The 14899-nt window shown below is 41.2% G+C and overlaps 1 protein-coding gene across 1 annotated transcript in view; it reads left to right on the top strand.

Annotated features, from left to right (window-relative positions):
• The window catches only part of BET1 (Bet1 golgi vesicular membrane trafficking protein), a 33891-nt gene extending 21623 nt beyond the window's left edge, over positions 1 to 12268 (top strand). Inside the window, exon 4 of the mRNA XM_082662006.1 lies at positions 11088 to 12268. Within this exon, the coding sequence (XP_082518132.1) occupies positions 11088 to 11243 (156 nt within the window). The 3' untranslated portion in view covers positions 11244 to 12268. The remainder of the gene's footprint in view (positions 1 to 11087) is intronic.
• Positions 12269 to 14899: the final 2631 nt, after the last annotated feature.

Raw genomic sequence — 14899 nt, 5'->3', positions numbered from 1 at the left:
TGTGTCTTGGCATGTTTCTCCTTGGATTTATCCTGTATGGGACTCTCTGTGCTTCCTGGACTTGATTAACTATTTCGTTTCCCATATTACGGACGTTTTCAACTACAATCTTTTCAAATATCTTCTCAGTCCCTTTGTTTTTCTCCTCTTCTTCCGGGACCCCTATAATTCGAATGTTGGCACGTTTAATGTTGTCCCAGAGGTCTCTGAGACTGTCCTCAGTTCTTTTCATCTTTTTTCTGTATTCTGCTCTGCAGTAGTTATTTCCACACTTTTATCTTCCAGGTCACTTATCCGTTCTTCCGCCTCAGTTATTCTGTTATTGATCCCATCTAGAGTATTTTTTATTTCATTTATTGTGTTGTTTATCATTGCTTGTTTAATGTTTAGTTCTTCTAGATCCTTGTTAAATGTTTCTTGCATTTTGTCTATTCTATTTCCAAGATTTTGGATCATCCTTACTATCATTTTTCTGAATTCTTTTTCAGGTAGACTGCCTATTTCCTCTTCATTTGTTAGGTCTGGTGGGTTTTTATCTTACTCCTTCATCTGCTGTGTGTTTTTCTGTCTTCTCATTTTGCTTATCTTACTGTGTTTGGGGTCTCCTTTTTGCAGGCTGCAGGTTCGTAGTTCCTGTTGTTTTTGGTGTCTGTCCCCAGTGGCTAAGGTTGGTTCAGTGGGTTGTGTAGGCTTCCTGGTGGAGGGGACTAGTGCCTGTGTTCTGGTGGATGAGGCTGGATCTTGTCTTTCTGTTGGGCAGGTCCACATCTAGTGGTGTGTTTGGGGGTTTCTGTGGACTTATTATGATTTTGGGCAGCCTCTCTGCTAATGGGTGGGGTTGTGTTCCTGTCTTACTAGTTGTTTGGCATAGGATGTCCAGCACTGTAGCTTGCTGGTCGATGTGTGAAGCTGGGTGCTGGCGTTGAGATGGAGATTTCTGGGAGATTTTCGCCGTTTGATATTATGTGGAGCTGGGAGGTCTCTTGTGGACCAGTGTCCTGAAGTTGGCTCTCCCACCTCAGAGGCACAGCACTAACTCCTGGCTGCAGCACCAAGAGCCTTTCATCCACACGGTTAATTTGGGATGATTCGTTGTCTATTCATGTATTCCACAGATGCAGGGTACATCAAGTTGATTGTGGAGCTTTAATCCGCTGCTTCTGAGGTTGCTGGGAGAGATTTCCCTTTCTCTTCTTTGTTCTCACAGCTCCCAGGGGCTCAGCTTTGGATTTGGCTCCGCCTCTGCATGTAGGTCGCTGGAGGGCGTCTGTTCTTCGCTCAGACAGGATGGGGTTAAAGGAGCCGCTGATGCTGGGGCTCTGGCTCACTCAGGCCAGCGGTAGGGAGGGGCACGGAGTGCGGGGCGAGCCTGCGGCTGCAGAGGCCAGAGGCCAGCGTGTCGTTGCACCAGCCTGAGGCGCGTCGTGTGTTCTCCCCGGGGTAGTTTTCCCTGGATCACAGGACCCTGTCAGTGGCGGGCTGCACAGGCTCCCCGGAAGGGAGGTGTGGAGAGTGACCTGTGCTCGCACACAGGCTTCTTGGTGGTGGCAGCAGCAGCCTTAGCATCTCATGCCTGACTCTGGGGTTCGCGCTTTTAGCCGCGTCTCGCACCCGTCTCTGGAGCTCCTTTAAGCAGCGTTCTTAATCCCCTCCCCTCGCGCACCAGGAAACAAAGAGGGAAGAAAAAGTCTCTTGCCTCTTCGGCAGGTCCAGACTTTTCCCCAGACTCCCTCCTGGCCAGCCGTGGTGCACTAACCCCCTGCAGGCTGTGTTCACGCCGCTAACCACAGTCCTCTCTGTGCACTCCGACCGAAGCCCGAGCCTCAGCTCCCACCCACGCCCACTCCGGCGGGGGAGCAGACAAGCCTATCGGGCTGGTGATTGCTGGTCGGCACCAATCCTCTGTGCGGGAATTTCTCTGTTTTGCCCCCCGCACCCCTGTTGCTGTGCTCTCCTCCATGGCTCCAAAGCTTTCCCCCTCTGCCCCCCACAGTCTCCGCCCGCGAAGGGGCTTCCTAGTGTGTGGAAACCTTTCCTCCTTCACATCTCCCTCCCACTGGTGCAGGTCCCGTCCCTATCCTTTTGTCTCTGTTTATTCTTTTTTCTTTTTCCCTACCAAGGTACGTGGGGTTTTTTTTCCTTTTGGGAGGTCTGAGGTCTTCTGCCAGCGTTCAGTAGGTGTTCTGTAGGAGTTGTTCCACGTGTAGATGTATTTCTGGTGTAGGAGTTGTTCCACGTGTAGATGTATTTCTGGTGTATCTGTGGGGAGGAAGGTGATCTCCGCGTCTTACTCTTCCGCCATCTTCTCGTCAATCCTAGCTCTCATCTTAAGGACTTTTCTAGCTGTTTTTTTTTTTTAACATCTTTATTGGAGTATAATTGCTTTACAGTGGTGTGTTAGTTTTTGCTGTATAAAAAAGTGAATCAGCTATACGTATACATATATCCCCATATCTCCTCCCTTTTGCATCTCCCTTCCACCCTCCCTATCCAACATCTCTAGGTGGTCACAAAGCATAGAGCTGATCTCCCTGTGCTATGTGGCTGCTTCCCACTATCTATTTTACATTTGGTAGTGTATATATGTCCATGCCACTCTCTCACTTCGTCCCAGCTTATCCTTCCCCCTCCCTGTGTCCTCAAGTCCATTCTCTATGTCTACGTCTTTATTCCTGTCCTGCCCCTAGGTTCCTCAGAACCTTTTTTTCTTTTTTTTTTAGATTACATATATATGTGTTAGCATAGGGTATTTGTTTTTCTGACTTACTTCACTCTGTATGACAGACCCTAGGTCCATCCATCTCACTACAAATAACTCAGTTTCGTTTTTTATGGCTAATATTCCATTGTATATATGTGCCACATCTTTTTTGTTTACATCTTTATTGGAGTATAATTGCTTTACAATGATGTGTTAGTTTCTGCTTTATAACAAAGTGAATCAGTTATACATACACGTATGTTCCCATATCTCTTCCCTCTTGCGTCTCCCTCCCACCCTCCCTATCCCACCCCTCTAGGTGGTCACAGAGCACTGAGCTGATCTCCCTGTGCTATGTGGCTGCTTCCCACTAGCTATCTATTTTATGTTTGGTAGTGTATATATGTCCATGCCACTCTCTCACTTTGTCACAGCTCACCCTTCCCCCTCCCCATATCCTCAAGTCCATTCCCTAGTAGGTCTGTGTCTTTATTCCTGTCTTACCCCTCGGTTCTTCATGACATTTTTTTTTCTTAAATCCCGTATATGTGTGTTAGTATACGGTATTTGCCTTTCTCTTTCTGACTTACTTCACTCTGTATGACAGACTCTAGGTCCATCCATCTCATTACAAATAGCTCAATTTCATTTCTTTTTATGGCTTAGTAATAATCCATGGTATATATGTGCCACATCTTCTTTATCCATTCATCTGTTGATGGGCACTTAGGTTGTTTCCATGTCCTGGCTATTGTAAATAGAGCTGCAATGAACATTGTGGTACATGACTCTTTTTTTTTTAAATTTTTTTATTTTAATTTTTTTAACATCTTTATTGGAGTATAATTGCTTTACAATGGTATGTTAGTTTCAGCTTCACAACAAAATCAGTTATATATATACATATGTTCCCATATCTCTTCCCGCTTGCGTCTCCCTCCCTCCCACCCTCCCTATCCCACCCCTCCAGGCGGTCACAAAGCACCGAGCTGATCTCCCTGTGCCATGCGGCTGCTTCCCACTAGCTATCTACCTTACGTTTGGTAGTGTATATATGTCCATGCCTCTTTCTCGCTTAGTCACGGTTTACCCTTCCCCCTCCCCATAGCCTCAAGTCCATTCTCTAGTAAGTCTGTGTCTTTATTCCTGTTTCGCCCCTAGGTTTTTCATGACATTTTTTTTCTTAAATTCCATATATATGTGTTAGCATACGGCATTTGTCTCTCTCTTTCTGACTTACTTCACTCTGTATGACAGACTCTAGGTCTATCCACCTCATTACAAATAGCTCAATTTCGTTTCTCTTTATGGCTGAGTAATATTCCATTGTATATATGTGCCACATCTTCTTTATACATTCATCCGATGATGGACACTTAGGTTGTTTCCATCTCTGGGCTATTGTAAATAGAGCTGCAGTGAACATTTTGGTACATGACTCTTTTTGAATTATGGTTTTCTCAGGGTATATGCCCAGTAGTGGGATTGCTGGGTCATATGGTAGTTCTATTTGTAGCTTTTTAAGGAACCTCTATACTGTTCTCCACAGTGGCTGTATCAATTTACATTCCCACCAACAGTGCAAGAGGGTTCCCTTTTCTCCACACCCTCACCAGCATTTATTGTTTGTAGATTTTTTGATGATGGCCATTCTGACTGGTGTGAGATGATATCTCATTGTAGTTTTGATTTGCATTTCTCTAATGATTAGTGATGTTGAGCATTCTTTCATGTGTTTGTTGGCACTCTATATCTTCTTTGGAGAAATGTCTATTTAGGTCTTCTGCCCATTTTTGGATTGGGTTGTTTGCTTTTTTGTTATTAAGCTGCATGAGCTGCTTATAAATTTTGGAGATTAATCCTTTGTCAGTTGCTTCATTTGCAAATATTTTCTCCCATTCTGAGGGTTGTCTTATGGTCTTCTTTATGGTTTCCTTTGCTGCGCAAAAGCTTTGAAGTTTCATTAGGTCCCATTTGTTTATTTTTGTTTTTATTTCCATTTCTCTAGGAGGTGGGTCAAAAAGGACCTTGCTGTGATTTATGTCATAGAGTGTCCTGCCTATGTTTTCCTCTAAGAGTTTGATAGTTTCTGGTCTTACATTTAGGTCTTTAATCCATTTTGAGCTTATTTTTGTGTATGGTGTTAGGGAGTGATCTAATCTCATAGTTTTACATGTAGCTGTCCAGTTTTCCCAGCACCACTTATTGAAGAGGCTGTCCTTTCTCCACTGTACATTCCTGCCTCCTTTGTCAAAGATAAGGTGACCATAGGTGCGTGGGTTTATCTCGGGGCTTTCTATCCTGTTCCATTGATCTATATTTCTGTTTTGGTGCCAGTACCATTACTGTCTTGATTACTGTAGCTTTGTAGTATAGCCTGATGTCAGGAAGCCTGATTCCTCCAGCTCCATTTTTCGTTCTCAAGATTGCTTTGGCTATTCGGGGTCTTTTGTGTTTCCATACAAATTGTGAAATTTTTTGTTCTAGTTCTGTGAAAAATGCCAGTGGTAGTTTGATAGGGATTGCATTGAATCTGTAGATTGCTTTGGGTAGTAGAGTCATTTTCACAATGTTGATTCTTCCAATCCAAGAACATGGTATATCTCTCCATCTATTTGTATCATCTTTAATTTCTTTCATCAGTGTCTTATAATTTTCTGCATACAGATCTTTTGTCTCCTTAGGTAGGTTTATTCCTAGATATTTTATTCTTTTTGTTGCAATGGTAAATGGGAGTGTTTTCTTGATTTCACTTTCAGATTTTTCATCATTAGTGTATAGGAATGCCAGAGATTTCTGTGCATTAATTTTGTATCCTGCAACTTTACCAATTCGTTGATTATCTCTGGTAGTTTTCTGGTAGCATCTTTAGGATTCTCTATGTATAGTATCATGTCATCTGCAAACAGTGACAGCTTTACTTCTTCTTTTCCGATTTGGATTCCTTTTATTTCCTTTTCTTCTCTGATTGCTGTGGCTAAAACTTCCAAAACTATGTTGAATAAGAGTGGTGAGAGTGGGCAACCTTGTCTTGTTCCTGATCTTAGTGGAAATGCTTTCAGTTTTTCACCATTGAGGACGATGTTGGCTGTGGGTTTGTTATATATGGCCTTTATTATGTTGAGGAAAGTTCCCTCTATGCCTACTTTCTGCAGGGTTTTTATCATAAATGGGTGTTGAATTTTGTCAAAAGCTTTCTCTGCATCTATTGAGATGATCATATGGTTTTCTCCTTCAATTTGTTAATATGGTGTATCACGTTGATTGATTTGCGTATATTGAAGAATCCTTGCATACCTGGAATAAACCCCACTTGATCATGGTGTATGATCCGTTTAATGTGCTGTTGGATTCTGTTTGCTAGTATTTTGTTGAGGATCTTTGCATCTATGTTCATCAGTGATATTGGCCTGTAGTTTTCTTTCTTTGTGACATCCTTGTCTGGTTTTGGTATCAGGGTGATAGTGGCCTCGTAGAATGAGTTGGGGGGTGTTCCTCCCTCTGCTATATTTTGGAAGAGTCTGAGAAGGATAGGTGATAGCTCTTCTCTAAATGTTTGCTAGAATTCGCCTGTGAAGCCATCTGGTCCTGGGCTTTTGCTTGTTGGAAGATTTTTAATCACAGTTTCAATTTCAGTGCTTGTCATTGGTCTGTTCATATTTTCTATTTCTTCCTGATTCAGTCTTGGCAGGTTGTGCCTTTCTAAGAATTTGTCCATTTCTTCCAGGTTGTCCATTTTATTGGCATAGAGTTGCTTGTAGTAATCTCTCATGATCTTTTGTATTTCTGCAGTGTCAGTTGTTACTTCTTCTTTTTCATTTCTAATTCTATTGATTTGAGTCTTCTCCCTTTTTTTCTTGATGAGTCTGGCTAATGGTTTATCAATTTTATTTATCCTTTCAAAGAACCACCTTTTAGTTTGATTGATCTTTGCTATCTTTTCCTTCATTTCCTTTTCATTTATTTCTGATCTGATTTTTATGATTTCTTTCCTTCTGCTAACTTTGGGGTTTTTTTGTTCTTCTTTCTCTAATTGCTTTAGGTGCAAGGTTAGTTTGTTTATTTGAGATGTTTCCTGTTTCTTAAGGTAGGATTGTATTGCTATAAACTTCCCTCTTAGAACTGCTTTTGCTGCATCCCATAGATATTGAGTCAACGTGTCTCCATTGTCATTTGTTTCTAGGTATTTTTTGATTTCCTCTTTGATTTCTTCAGTGATCACTTCGTTATTAAATTGTGTATTGTTTAGCCTCCATGTGTTTGTATTTTTTACAGATCTTTTCCTGTAATTGATATCGAGACTCATGGCTTTGTGGTCGGAAAAGATACTTGATACAATTTACCAAGGCTTGATTTGTGACCCAAGATATGATCTATCCTGGAGAATGTTCCATGAGCACTAGAGAAAAATGTGTATTCTGTTGTTTTTGGATGGAATGTCCTATAAATATCAATTAAGTCCATCTCGTTTAATGTATCATTTAAAGCTTGTATTTCCTTATTTATTTTCATTTTGGATGATCTGTCCATTGGTGAAAGTGGGGTGTTAAAGTCCCCTACTATGAATGTGTTACTGTCAATTTCCCCTTTTATGGCTGTTAGTATTTGCCTTATGTATTGAGGTGCTCCTATGTTGGGTGCATAAATATTTACAATTGTTATATCTTCTTCTTGGATCGATCCCTTGATCATTATGTAGTGTCCTTTTTTGTCTCTTCTAATAGTCTTTGTTTTAAAGTCTATTTTGTGTGATATGAGAATTGCTACTCCAGCTTTCTTTTGGTTTCCATTTGCATGGAATATCTTTTTCCATCCCCTTACTTTGTCTGTATGTGTCTCTAGGTCTGAAGTGGGTCTCTTGTAGACAGCAAATATATGCGTCTTGTTTTTGTATCCATTCAGCCAATCTGTGTCTTTTGGTGGGAGCATTTAGTCCATTTACATTTACGGTAATATCGATATGTGTGTTCCCATTCCCATTTTCTTAATTGTTTTGGATTCGTTATTGTAGGTCTTTTCCTTCTTTTGTGTTTTTTGCCTAGAGAAGTTCCTTTAGCAGTTGTTGTAGAGCTGGTTTGGTGGTGCTGAACTCTCTCAGCTTTTGCTTGTCTGTAAAGGTTTTAATTTCTCCATCAAATCTGAATGAGATCCTTGCTGGGTAGAGTAATCTTGCTTGCAGGTTTTTCTCCTTCAACACTTTCAGTATGTCCTGCCACTCCCTTCTGGCTTGCAGGGTTTCTGCTGAAAGATCAGCTGTTAACCTTATGGGGATTCCCTTGTGTGTTATTTGTTGTTTTTCCCTTGCTGCTTTTAATATGTTTTCTTTGTATTTAATTTTTGACAGTTTGATTAATATGTGTCTTGGCGTATTTCTCCTTGGATTTATCCTGTATGGGACTCTGTGTGCTTCCTGGACTTGATTAACTATTTCCTTTCCCATATTAGGGAAGTTTTCAACTATAATCTCTTCAAGTATTTTCTCAGTCCCTTTCTTTTTCTCTTCTTCTTCTGGAACCCCTATAATTCGAATGTTGGTGCGTTTAATGTTGTCCCAGAGGTCTCTGAGACTGTCCTCAGTTCTTTTCATTCTTTTTTCTTTATTCTGGTCTGCAGTAGTTATTTCCACTATTTTATCTTCCAGGTCACTTATCCGTTCTTCTGCCTCAGTTATTCTGCTATTGATCCCATCTAGAGTATTTTTCATTTCATTTATTGTGATGTTCATCATTGTTTGTTTAATGTTTAGTTCTTCTAGGTCCTTGTTAATGGATTCTTGCATTTTGTCTATTTTATTTCCAAGATTTTGGATCATCTTTACTATCATTATTCTGAATTCTTTTTCAGGTAGACTGCCTATTTCCTCTTCATTTGTTAGGTCTGGTGGGTTTTTATCTTGCTCCTTCATCTGCTGTGTGTTTTTCTGTCTTTTCATTTTGCTTATCTTACTGTGTTTGGGGTCTCCTTTTTGCAGGCTGCAGGTTCGTAGTTCCTGTTGTTTTTGGTGTCTGTCCCCAGTGGCTAAGGTTGGTTCAGTGGGTTGTGTAGGCTTCCTGGTGGAGGGTACTAGTGCCTGTGTTCTCGTGGATGAGGCTGGATCTTGTTTTTCTGGTGGGCAGGTCCACGTCTGGTGGTGTGTTTTGGGGTGTCTGTAGACTTATGATTTTGGTCAGCCTCTCTGCTCATGGGTGGGGCTGTGTTCCCGTCTTGCTAGTTGTTTGGCATAGGATGTCCGGCATTGGGTGTCCAGCACTGTAGCTTGCTGGTTGTTGAGTGAAGCTGGGTGCTGGCGTTGAGATGGAGATCTCTGGGAGATTTTCGCTGTTTGATATTATGTGCAGCTGGGAGGCCTCTTGTGGACCAGTGTCCTGAAGTTGGCTCTCCCACCTCAGAGGCACAGCACTGACTCCTGGCTGCAGCACGAAGAGCCTTTCATCCACAGGGCTTCTTAATTTGGGAAGATTCGTTGTCTATTCATGTATTCCACAGATGCAGGGTACATCAAGTTGATTGTGGAGCTTTAATCCGCTGCTTCTGAGGCTGCTGGGAGAGATTTCCCTTTCTCTTCTTTGTTCTCACAGTTCCCAGGGGCTCAGCTTTGGATTTGGCCCCGCCTGTGCGTGTAGGTCACCGGAGGGCGTCTGTTCTTTGCTCAGACAGGACGGGGTTAAAGGAGCCGCTGATTCGGAGGCTCTGGCTCACCCAGGCCGGGGGGTAGGGAGGGTCACGGAGTATGGGGCAGGCCTGTGGCGGCAGAGGCCAGCGTGAGGTTGCTAGCCTGAGGCGCACCATGCGTTCTCCTGGGGGAGTTGTCCCTGGATCCCGGGACCCTGGCAGTGGCGGGCTGCACAGGCTCCCCGGAAGGGGGTGTGGATAGTGACCTGTGTTTGCACACAGGCTTCTTGGTGGCGGCAGCAGCGGCCTTAGCATCTCATGTCTGTCTCTGTTTTCCGCACTTTTAGCCGCGGCTCGCGCCCGTCTCTGGAGCTCTCTTAAGCAGCGTTCTTAATCCCCTCTCCTCGTGCACCAGGAAACAAAGAGCGAAGAAAAAGTCTCTTGCCTCTTCGGCAGGTCCAGACTTTTCCCCGGACTCCCTCCCGGCTAGCCGCGGTGCACTAACCCCCTGCAGGCTGTGTTCACGCCGCCAACCTCAGTCCTCTCCCGGCGCTCCAACAGAAGCCGGAGCCTCAGCTCCCAGCCCCGCCCGCCCCAGCGGGCGAGCAGACAAGCCTCTCGGCTGGTGAGTGCCGGTCGGCCGATCCTCTGCACTGGAATCTCTCTGCTTTGCCCTCCGCACCCCTGTTGCTGTGCTCTCCTCCGCGGCTCCCAAGCTCCCCCACTCCGCCTCCCGAAGTCCCCACCCGCGAAGGGGCTTCCTAGTGTGTGGACACTTTTCCTCCTTCACAGCTCTCTCCCGCTGGTGCAGGACCCGTCCCTATCCTTTTGTCTCTGTTTAGTTTTTTCTTTTGCCCTAACCAGGTACGTGGGGGGTTCCTTGCCTTTTGGGCGGTCTGAGGTCTTCTGCCAGCGTTCAGTAGGTGCTCCGTAGGAGTTGTTCCACGCGTAGATGTATTTCTGGTGTATCTGTGGGGAGGAAGGTGATCTCCGCGTCTTACTCTTCCGCCATCTTCCCGGAAGTCCCCCATGACTCTTTTTGAATTATGGGTTTCTCAGGGTATATGCCCAGTAGTGTGATTGCTGGTTCTTATGGTAGTTCAACTTTTAGTTTTTTAAGGAACCGCCATACTGTTGTCCATAGTGGCTGTATCAATGTACATTCCCGTCAACAGTGCAAGAGGGTTCCGTTTCCTCCACACCCATGGTGGTCGTCTTTCCCCATCCATATTTGTAGTCTGTACCACATTTTACCACCTCTACATGATACTCTCTTAACTTTTAATAGACTCTGCTGACCTTCTAAGTCAACTATGTAAATAAAAGGATCTTAAAAGTAAAGGTACATTTAACTGCTAACCATATTAAATTTTGGTTGAATTCTGTACTGGGAAGCAGCCCACCATTTGACCTTGGAGAGCAATGCCCCAACAAAAAGTGGGAAAAAACCTGTGTGATAGTAGATAAACTACTTACTTTATTAATATTTTTTAATCCACATAATTGGAATAAACCTAAATACTTTGGGGTTTTGAATTGCTCCCGAGCTGAAAGAATGTTTATTGGATAATGAAAGAGCTTTTTATTTATTGAGAAAATTATTTTGCGTGGAGTAATCAAGCTGATTAAGTTATAAACAGAGTCCTGAATTGATTAAACATAGAAAATGTCATTAAAAATGTATTCTAATAACAGTATATTAAATTACTTAAATATGCATGTGTAGAATATTAGAATTCAACTAGTATATTTTGTTTTCCTTTTCTCCTCATAGGATTCACAGTTTGATTCTACAACTGGATTTCTAGGTAAAACCATGGGAAAACTGAAGATTTTATCCAGAGGGAGCCAAACAAAGCTGCTGTGCTATATGATGCTGTTTTCATTGTTTGTCTTTTTTGTCATTTATTGGATTATTAAACTGAGGTGATGCAAGTCACTGAGTTTGGAATTTGTTCCAACTTAACGGCTTGGAGTACCACTTCAGTAAAAAATCAGCATCAGAACATTCCTAAATTTCAAATAACACTATGGCATTTTCCATCGAACATTACTGAATTTTACTTGTTTTATAAATCACATTAGATAATACAGTGCTCTTTGAATACTGTTTCTTAATGATTCATTTTTTGCCCCTATTTTCAGGGGTATTGAGATGGTCCGAGGTCAGCCTGGCCCTAATAAGTTTTTTTCCTGTTTTTGCTGTCAGGTTAAATAGCAGTATAATATCCTGTTGTTACCATAAATGTAGGTTTATGTTCCACATAAAGAAACTTAGTGGAAAATAACAATGCCTGGAGAGCCTTGTGCTGAGCTTTTGAGGTGGTGAGAAAGTTTGTGATGGATGGTAAATGTATTTTCCTGAACTGTCATCACCCCTGATGACGTACTCTCCTTTTCTCCTTTATTTGGTTAAAATTGTAGGCTGATTTCTTTTTACCTACAGGTTTCCTAATAATTTTTGATGATATGACTCTTCTTCTGTTTCTGCCCAAGGACCTCATTCTTTAATAAAACTTGTTATTTTGGCATATTTCTAGTAAGGTTCAAAACAAATGTGTACCCGTATAGTTGTCATTTTCTATTAACTTTATATATATATACCATTGACTTGGCTTATAATAGTTTTATGATTTTAGCTACTTAGGCCATTTGGTTATCACTTATGACAGAATAATGTGAAGCTAAAGTAATTGCTAAGCTCTGAATGGAAATAAAATGTTCAAGAAAAGTAATTGCCTCTGCTTTATTATGTGCTCAGAATAAATATTGGAAATACTCAGGCATTGACCTTGCAGTTAAGGGCACTGTTACTTTAATCCAGTGTATTTGTCTATAGAAAACAAAATACAAAAGTGGACTGTTGAATAGAAAGAGATATTAAAATGTGAAATACTCCGTATTGCTACTATTTTGGAATTTGCCCATTTATGGGCTCCAAAAATAAAATTTTTAATGAAATACATTAATTGACTTTGTTGCTTCTTTGTTCAAGTCTCTCTCTTTTTTTTTCCTCCATAGACTGAGAAGTGGTTCTGAAAACTCAGAACAAACTCAGGAAAGCTTAACATATTTGTATTATTTCAGAACTTGCTGCAAACAAATGCGATAAATCATGACTGGTTTCAAAATTCTCTTTAATTCTTTAAATTTTTATTTAAAAATCTATTTTTGATTTTCCTGAGTTTGCGATCCTTTTTTGCTCATCCCTACTTAACCTATCAAATTTAGGCCTATCTTTTCTTGCTCCGCTTGTTGTCATTTGGGCCTCCACCTGACAGGTTAAAACTCTAGAGCTGAGAGGGTTAAGTGACAGCATGTAAGAGACAGGCCTGAGGTGTGAGGTGAGGGACACTGGTTTGGGTTAGATGACCTGGGTTCAAATCTCCATTCCTTCACTTGCTCAGTGTTTGCGGGCCTGCTTCTTCATTTAATCATCTATTTCATAAGATTATTGTGAGAGGAAGAGAATATATTGGAAAGTGCTTGACACATGATAATGACTCAATAAATGTTAGTTCTCCATATCATGAACAGACATGTCAGAAAAGGGAGTAAATTTAAGGGCAAGACAGTAAGTTTGAGGTAAGGATATGACCTCCAAGTGGAAATTTGTATCAGACAATTAGAGATTGTTTTTCAAGAATTATTTAACTGTGTCCTCTGCCAACTATGTAACATCAGAGCTCAGAGAAAACTCAAAAATCATTGTCAATAATTAAAATTGCAGAAAAGGGAAGAAGAGAAGGCTAAAAAAAATGACCAGAAGATGGAAACAAGAGAATCAACAATGGAAATAGGTGAGATCAAAGCCTCAGGAAAAGCAATGATGGCAAGAGAAGGATGGATTTCAAGATTAAGGTTTGGCTATTATAAGAAAGTACTTTGTAAAGTATTAAAACACTATTTCAATGTTGGCTATTATCAAGGACGGGAGGATTTCAGGAAAAGGGGTTTGGGGTTATGTAAAAGTGATTCTCATCACTGCATTTTCCAGCATTTCATATTTTACAATTCTTTTTTAAGAGCTGCCTAAAATAGGTCCCTAACCAGCATTTTATATCACCCCTCCCCATTACTGCCTTTGCTGAGAGTCCTGGCAGGCAGGGAACTCTGGAAAGGTCTGTCTCTGCCCTATCAGGGATCCTTCTGCCAGCACCTCTTTCTTCCTTCTGCTTAGGGACCCCTAGGAAAAAGTACTTCGAGAAATAAAATTTGGGGAAAACATCAAATATGGACAAGTTCTAATTCTTCATAATCCTTTACAAACTCATTGCTAAATCTGAAAAGGACTTTATTGCTATTGGTGTTGGGGAGGTTGATTGTAATAACTGAACAAAATATCCACATTATTTTGAATTTTTAGTCAAGCAGCGTAAGATTTGTAGGTGGTTGGGTGGTGGGTAACACACTATAAATCCTATATTTTAAATGGGAAAGCAGCTTTAGAAAAATCTCAAGTGTCCAAAGTTTTTTCCGCAAAAATACCTGGTCACTTCATTTCACTAGGAGTTGGTCTTTGGAAGTGTGCTGACACATTTGCAAATAATAGAAAGTTTAACTTACCTGCTCCATCCCTTACGGATGCCAGGCATAGGTTTCCACAATGAGGAAAGGGAGAATTATACATAATAGTGATAGAATTTAAATCAGCATGTAAATTAATTCTTGACCAGAGAATCGTTGTCAAATCTAAAACAAATGGGCAACATTTGAAGCATCAGAATTCTGGAGCAGAAAACCCTAGCACCTGCACCCATAAAAAGCTTCTGTTTCTACCAAACTAGTTTTCCTAATTTTTCAGTGCTCTTAAATTTCTAATTGTATGTATTGAATTTGCTTCCTTGTAGAAAAAGTGGGAAAAGTGCTTGATAATTTGGGTTTATTCAGTTAGCAAATATGTTTATCAGGCCATATTGATGGATAAACTTTGACTCAATATTTACTGGGAAGTGGAATAGCATCGTAGCTAAGACTGAAAGCTGTGCAGTCACACTGCCTGAGCATAAATCCTGGCTCTACCATTCACATCATAACTTTGGGCTGATGACCTCTCCACCTCAGTTACTTTATTTGTAAAACAGGAATAAAAATTGTATATAGGTAGCAGTAATACACTCATAGGGTTATTATGATTAAAAAAATGATATTCCTTATAAAGAACTTCAAATGGGTTCCTGGCACTCAATGGTGGCTGTTGCTTTTGTGGGTCTGTGGATGGGCACTTGGGAATTTTAATCACACCAGCCAGACAGAATTTTGGCTGCTTTCTCCCGCTCTCAAAATCCTGCCAAGGATAAAAGCAGCTGTTGGTCTTTTCTGGGAAGAGTCATCATTTTCTGGAATTTAGTTCATTTATGTTTCTTTGTATCCTTGGCCATCTGATGGTATTTTTTTTTAAACCTGTGACTTTTGAGTGTATCTGGCTTGAATTATTGGAGTGAGAACAACAGATTTTTTAACTTTCTGGAAGCAGAATTTTGGAGGGAGAGAGCTTAGTTTTCTACTTGCTAAAAAGTTATAAACACTCCATTTCCTTTTTACTTTTTCTATCGTTAAATTTTTAACTTCCTTCTATTTTGAAAT

The sequence above is a fragment of the Grampus griseus genome (genome assembly GCF_964374135.1).
Source record: "Grampus griseus genome assembly, chromosome: 9".
Lineage (NCBI taxonomy): Eukaryota > Metazoa > Chordata > Mammalia > Artiodactyla > Delphinidae > Grampus > Grampus griseus.
The sequence above is the reverse complement of the archived record's forward strand: the minus strand, read 5'-3'. Positions and strand labels throughout refer to the sequence as shown.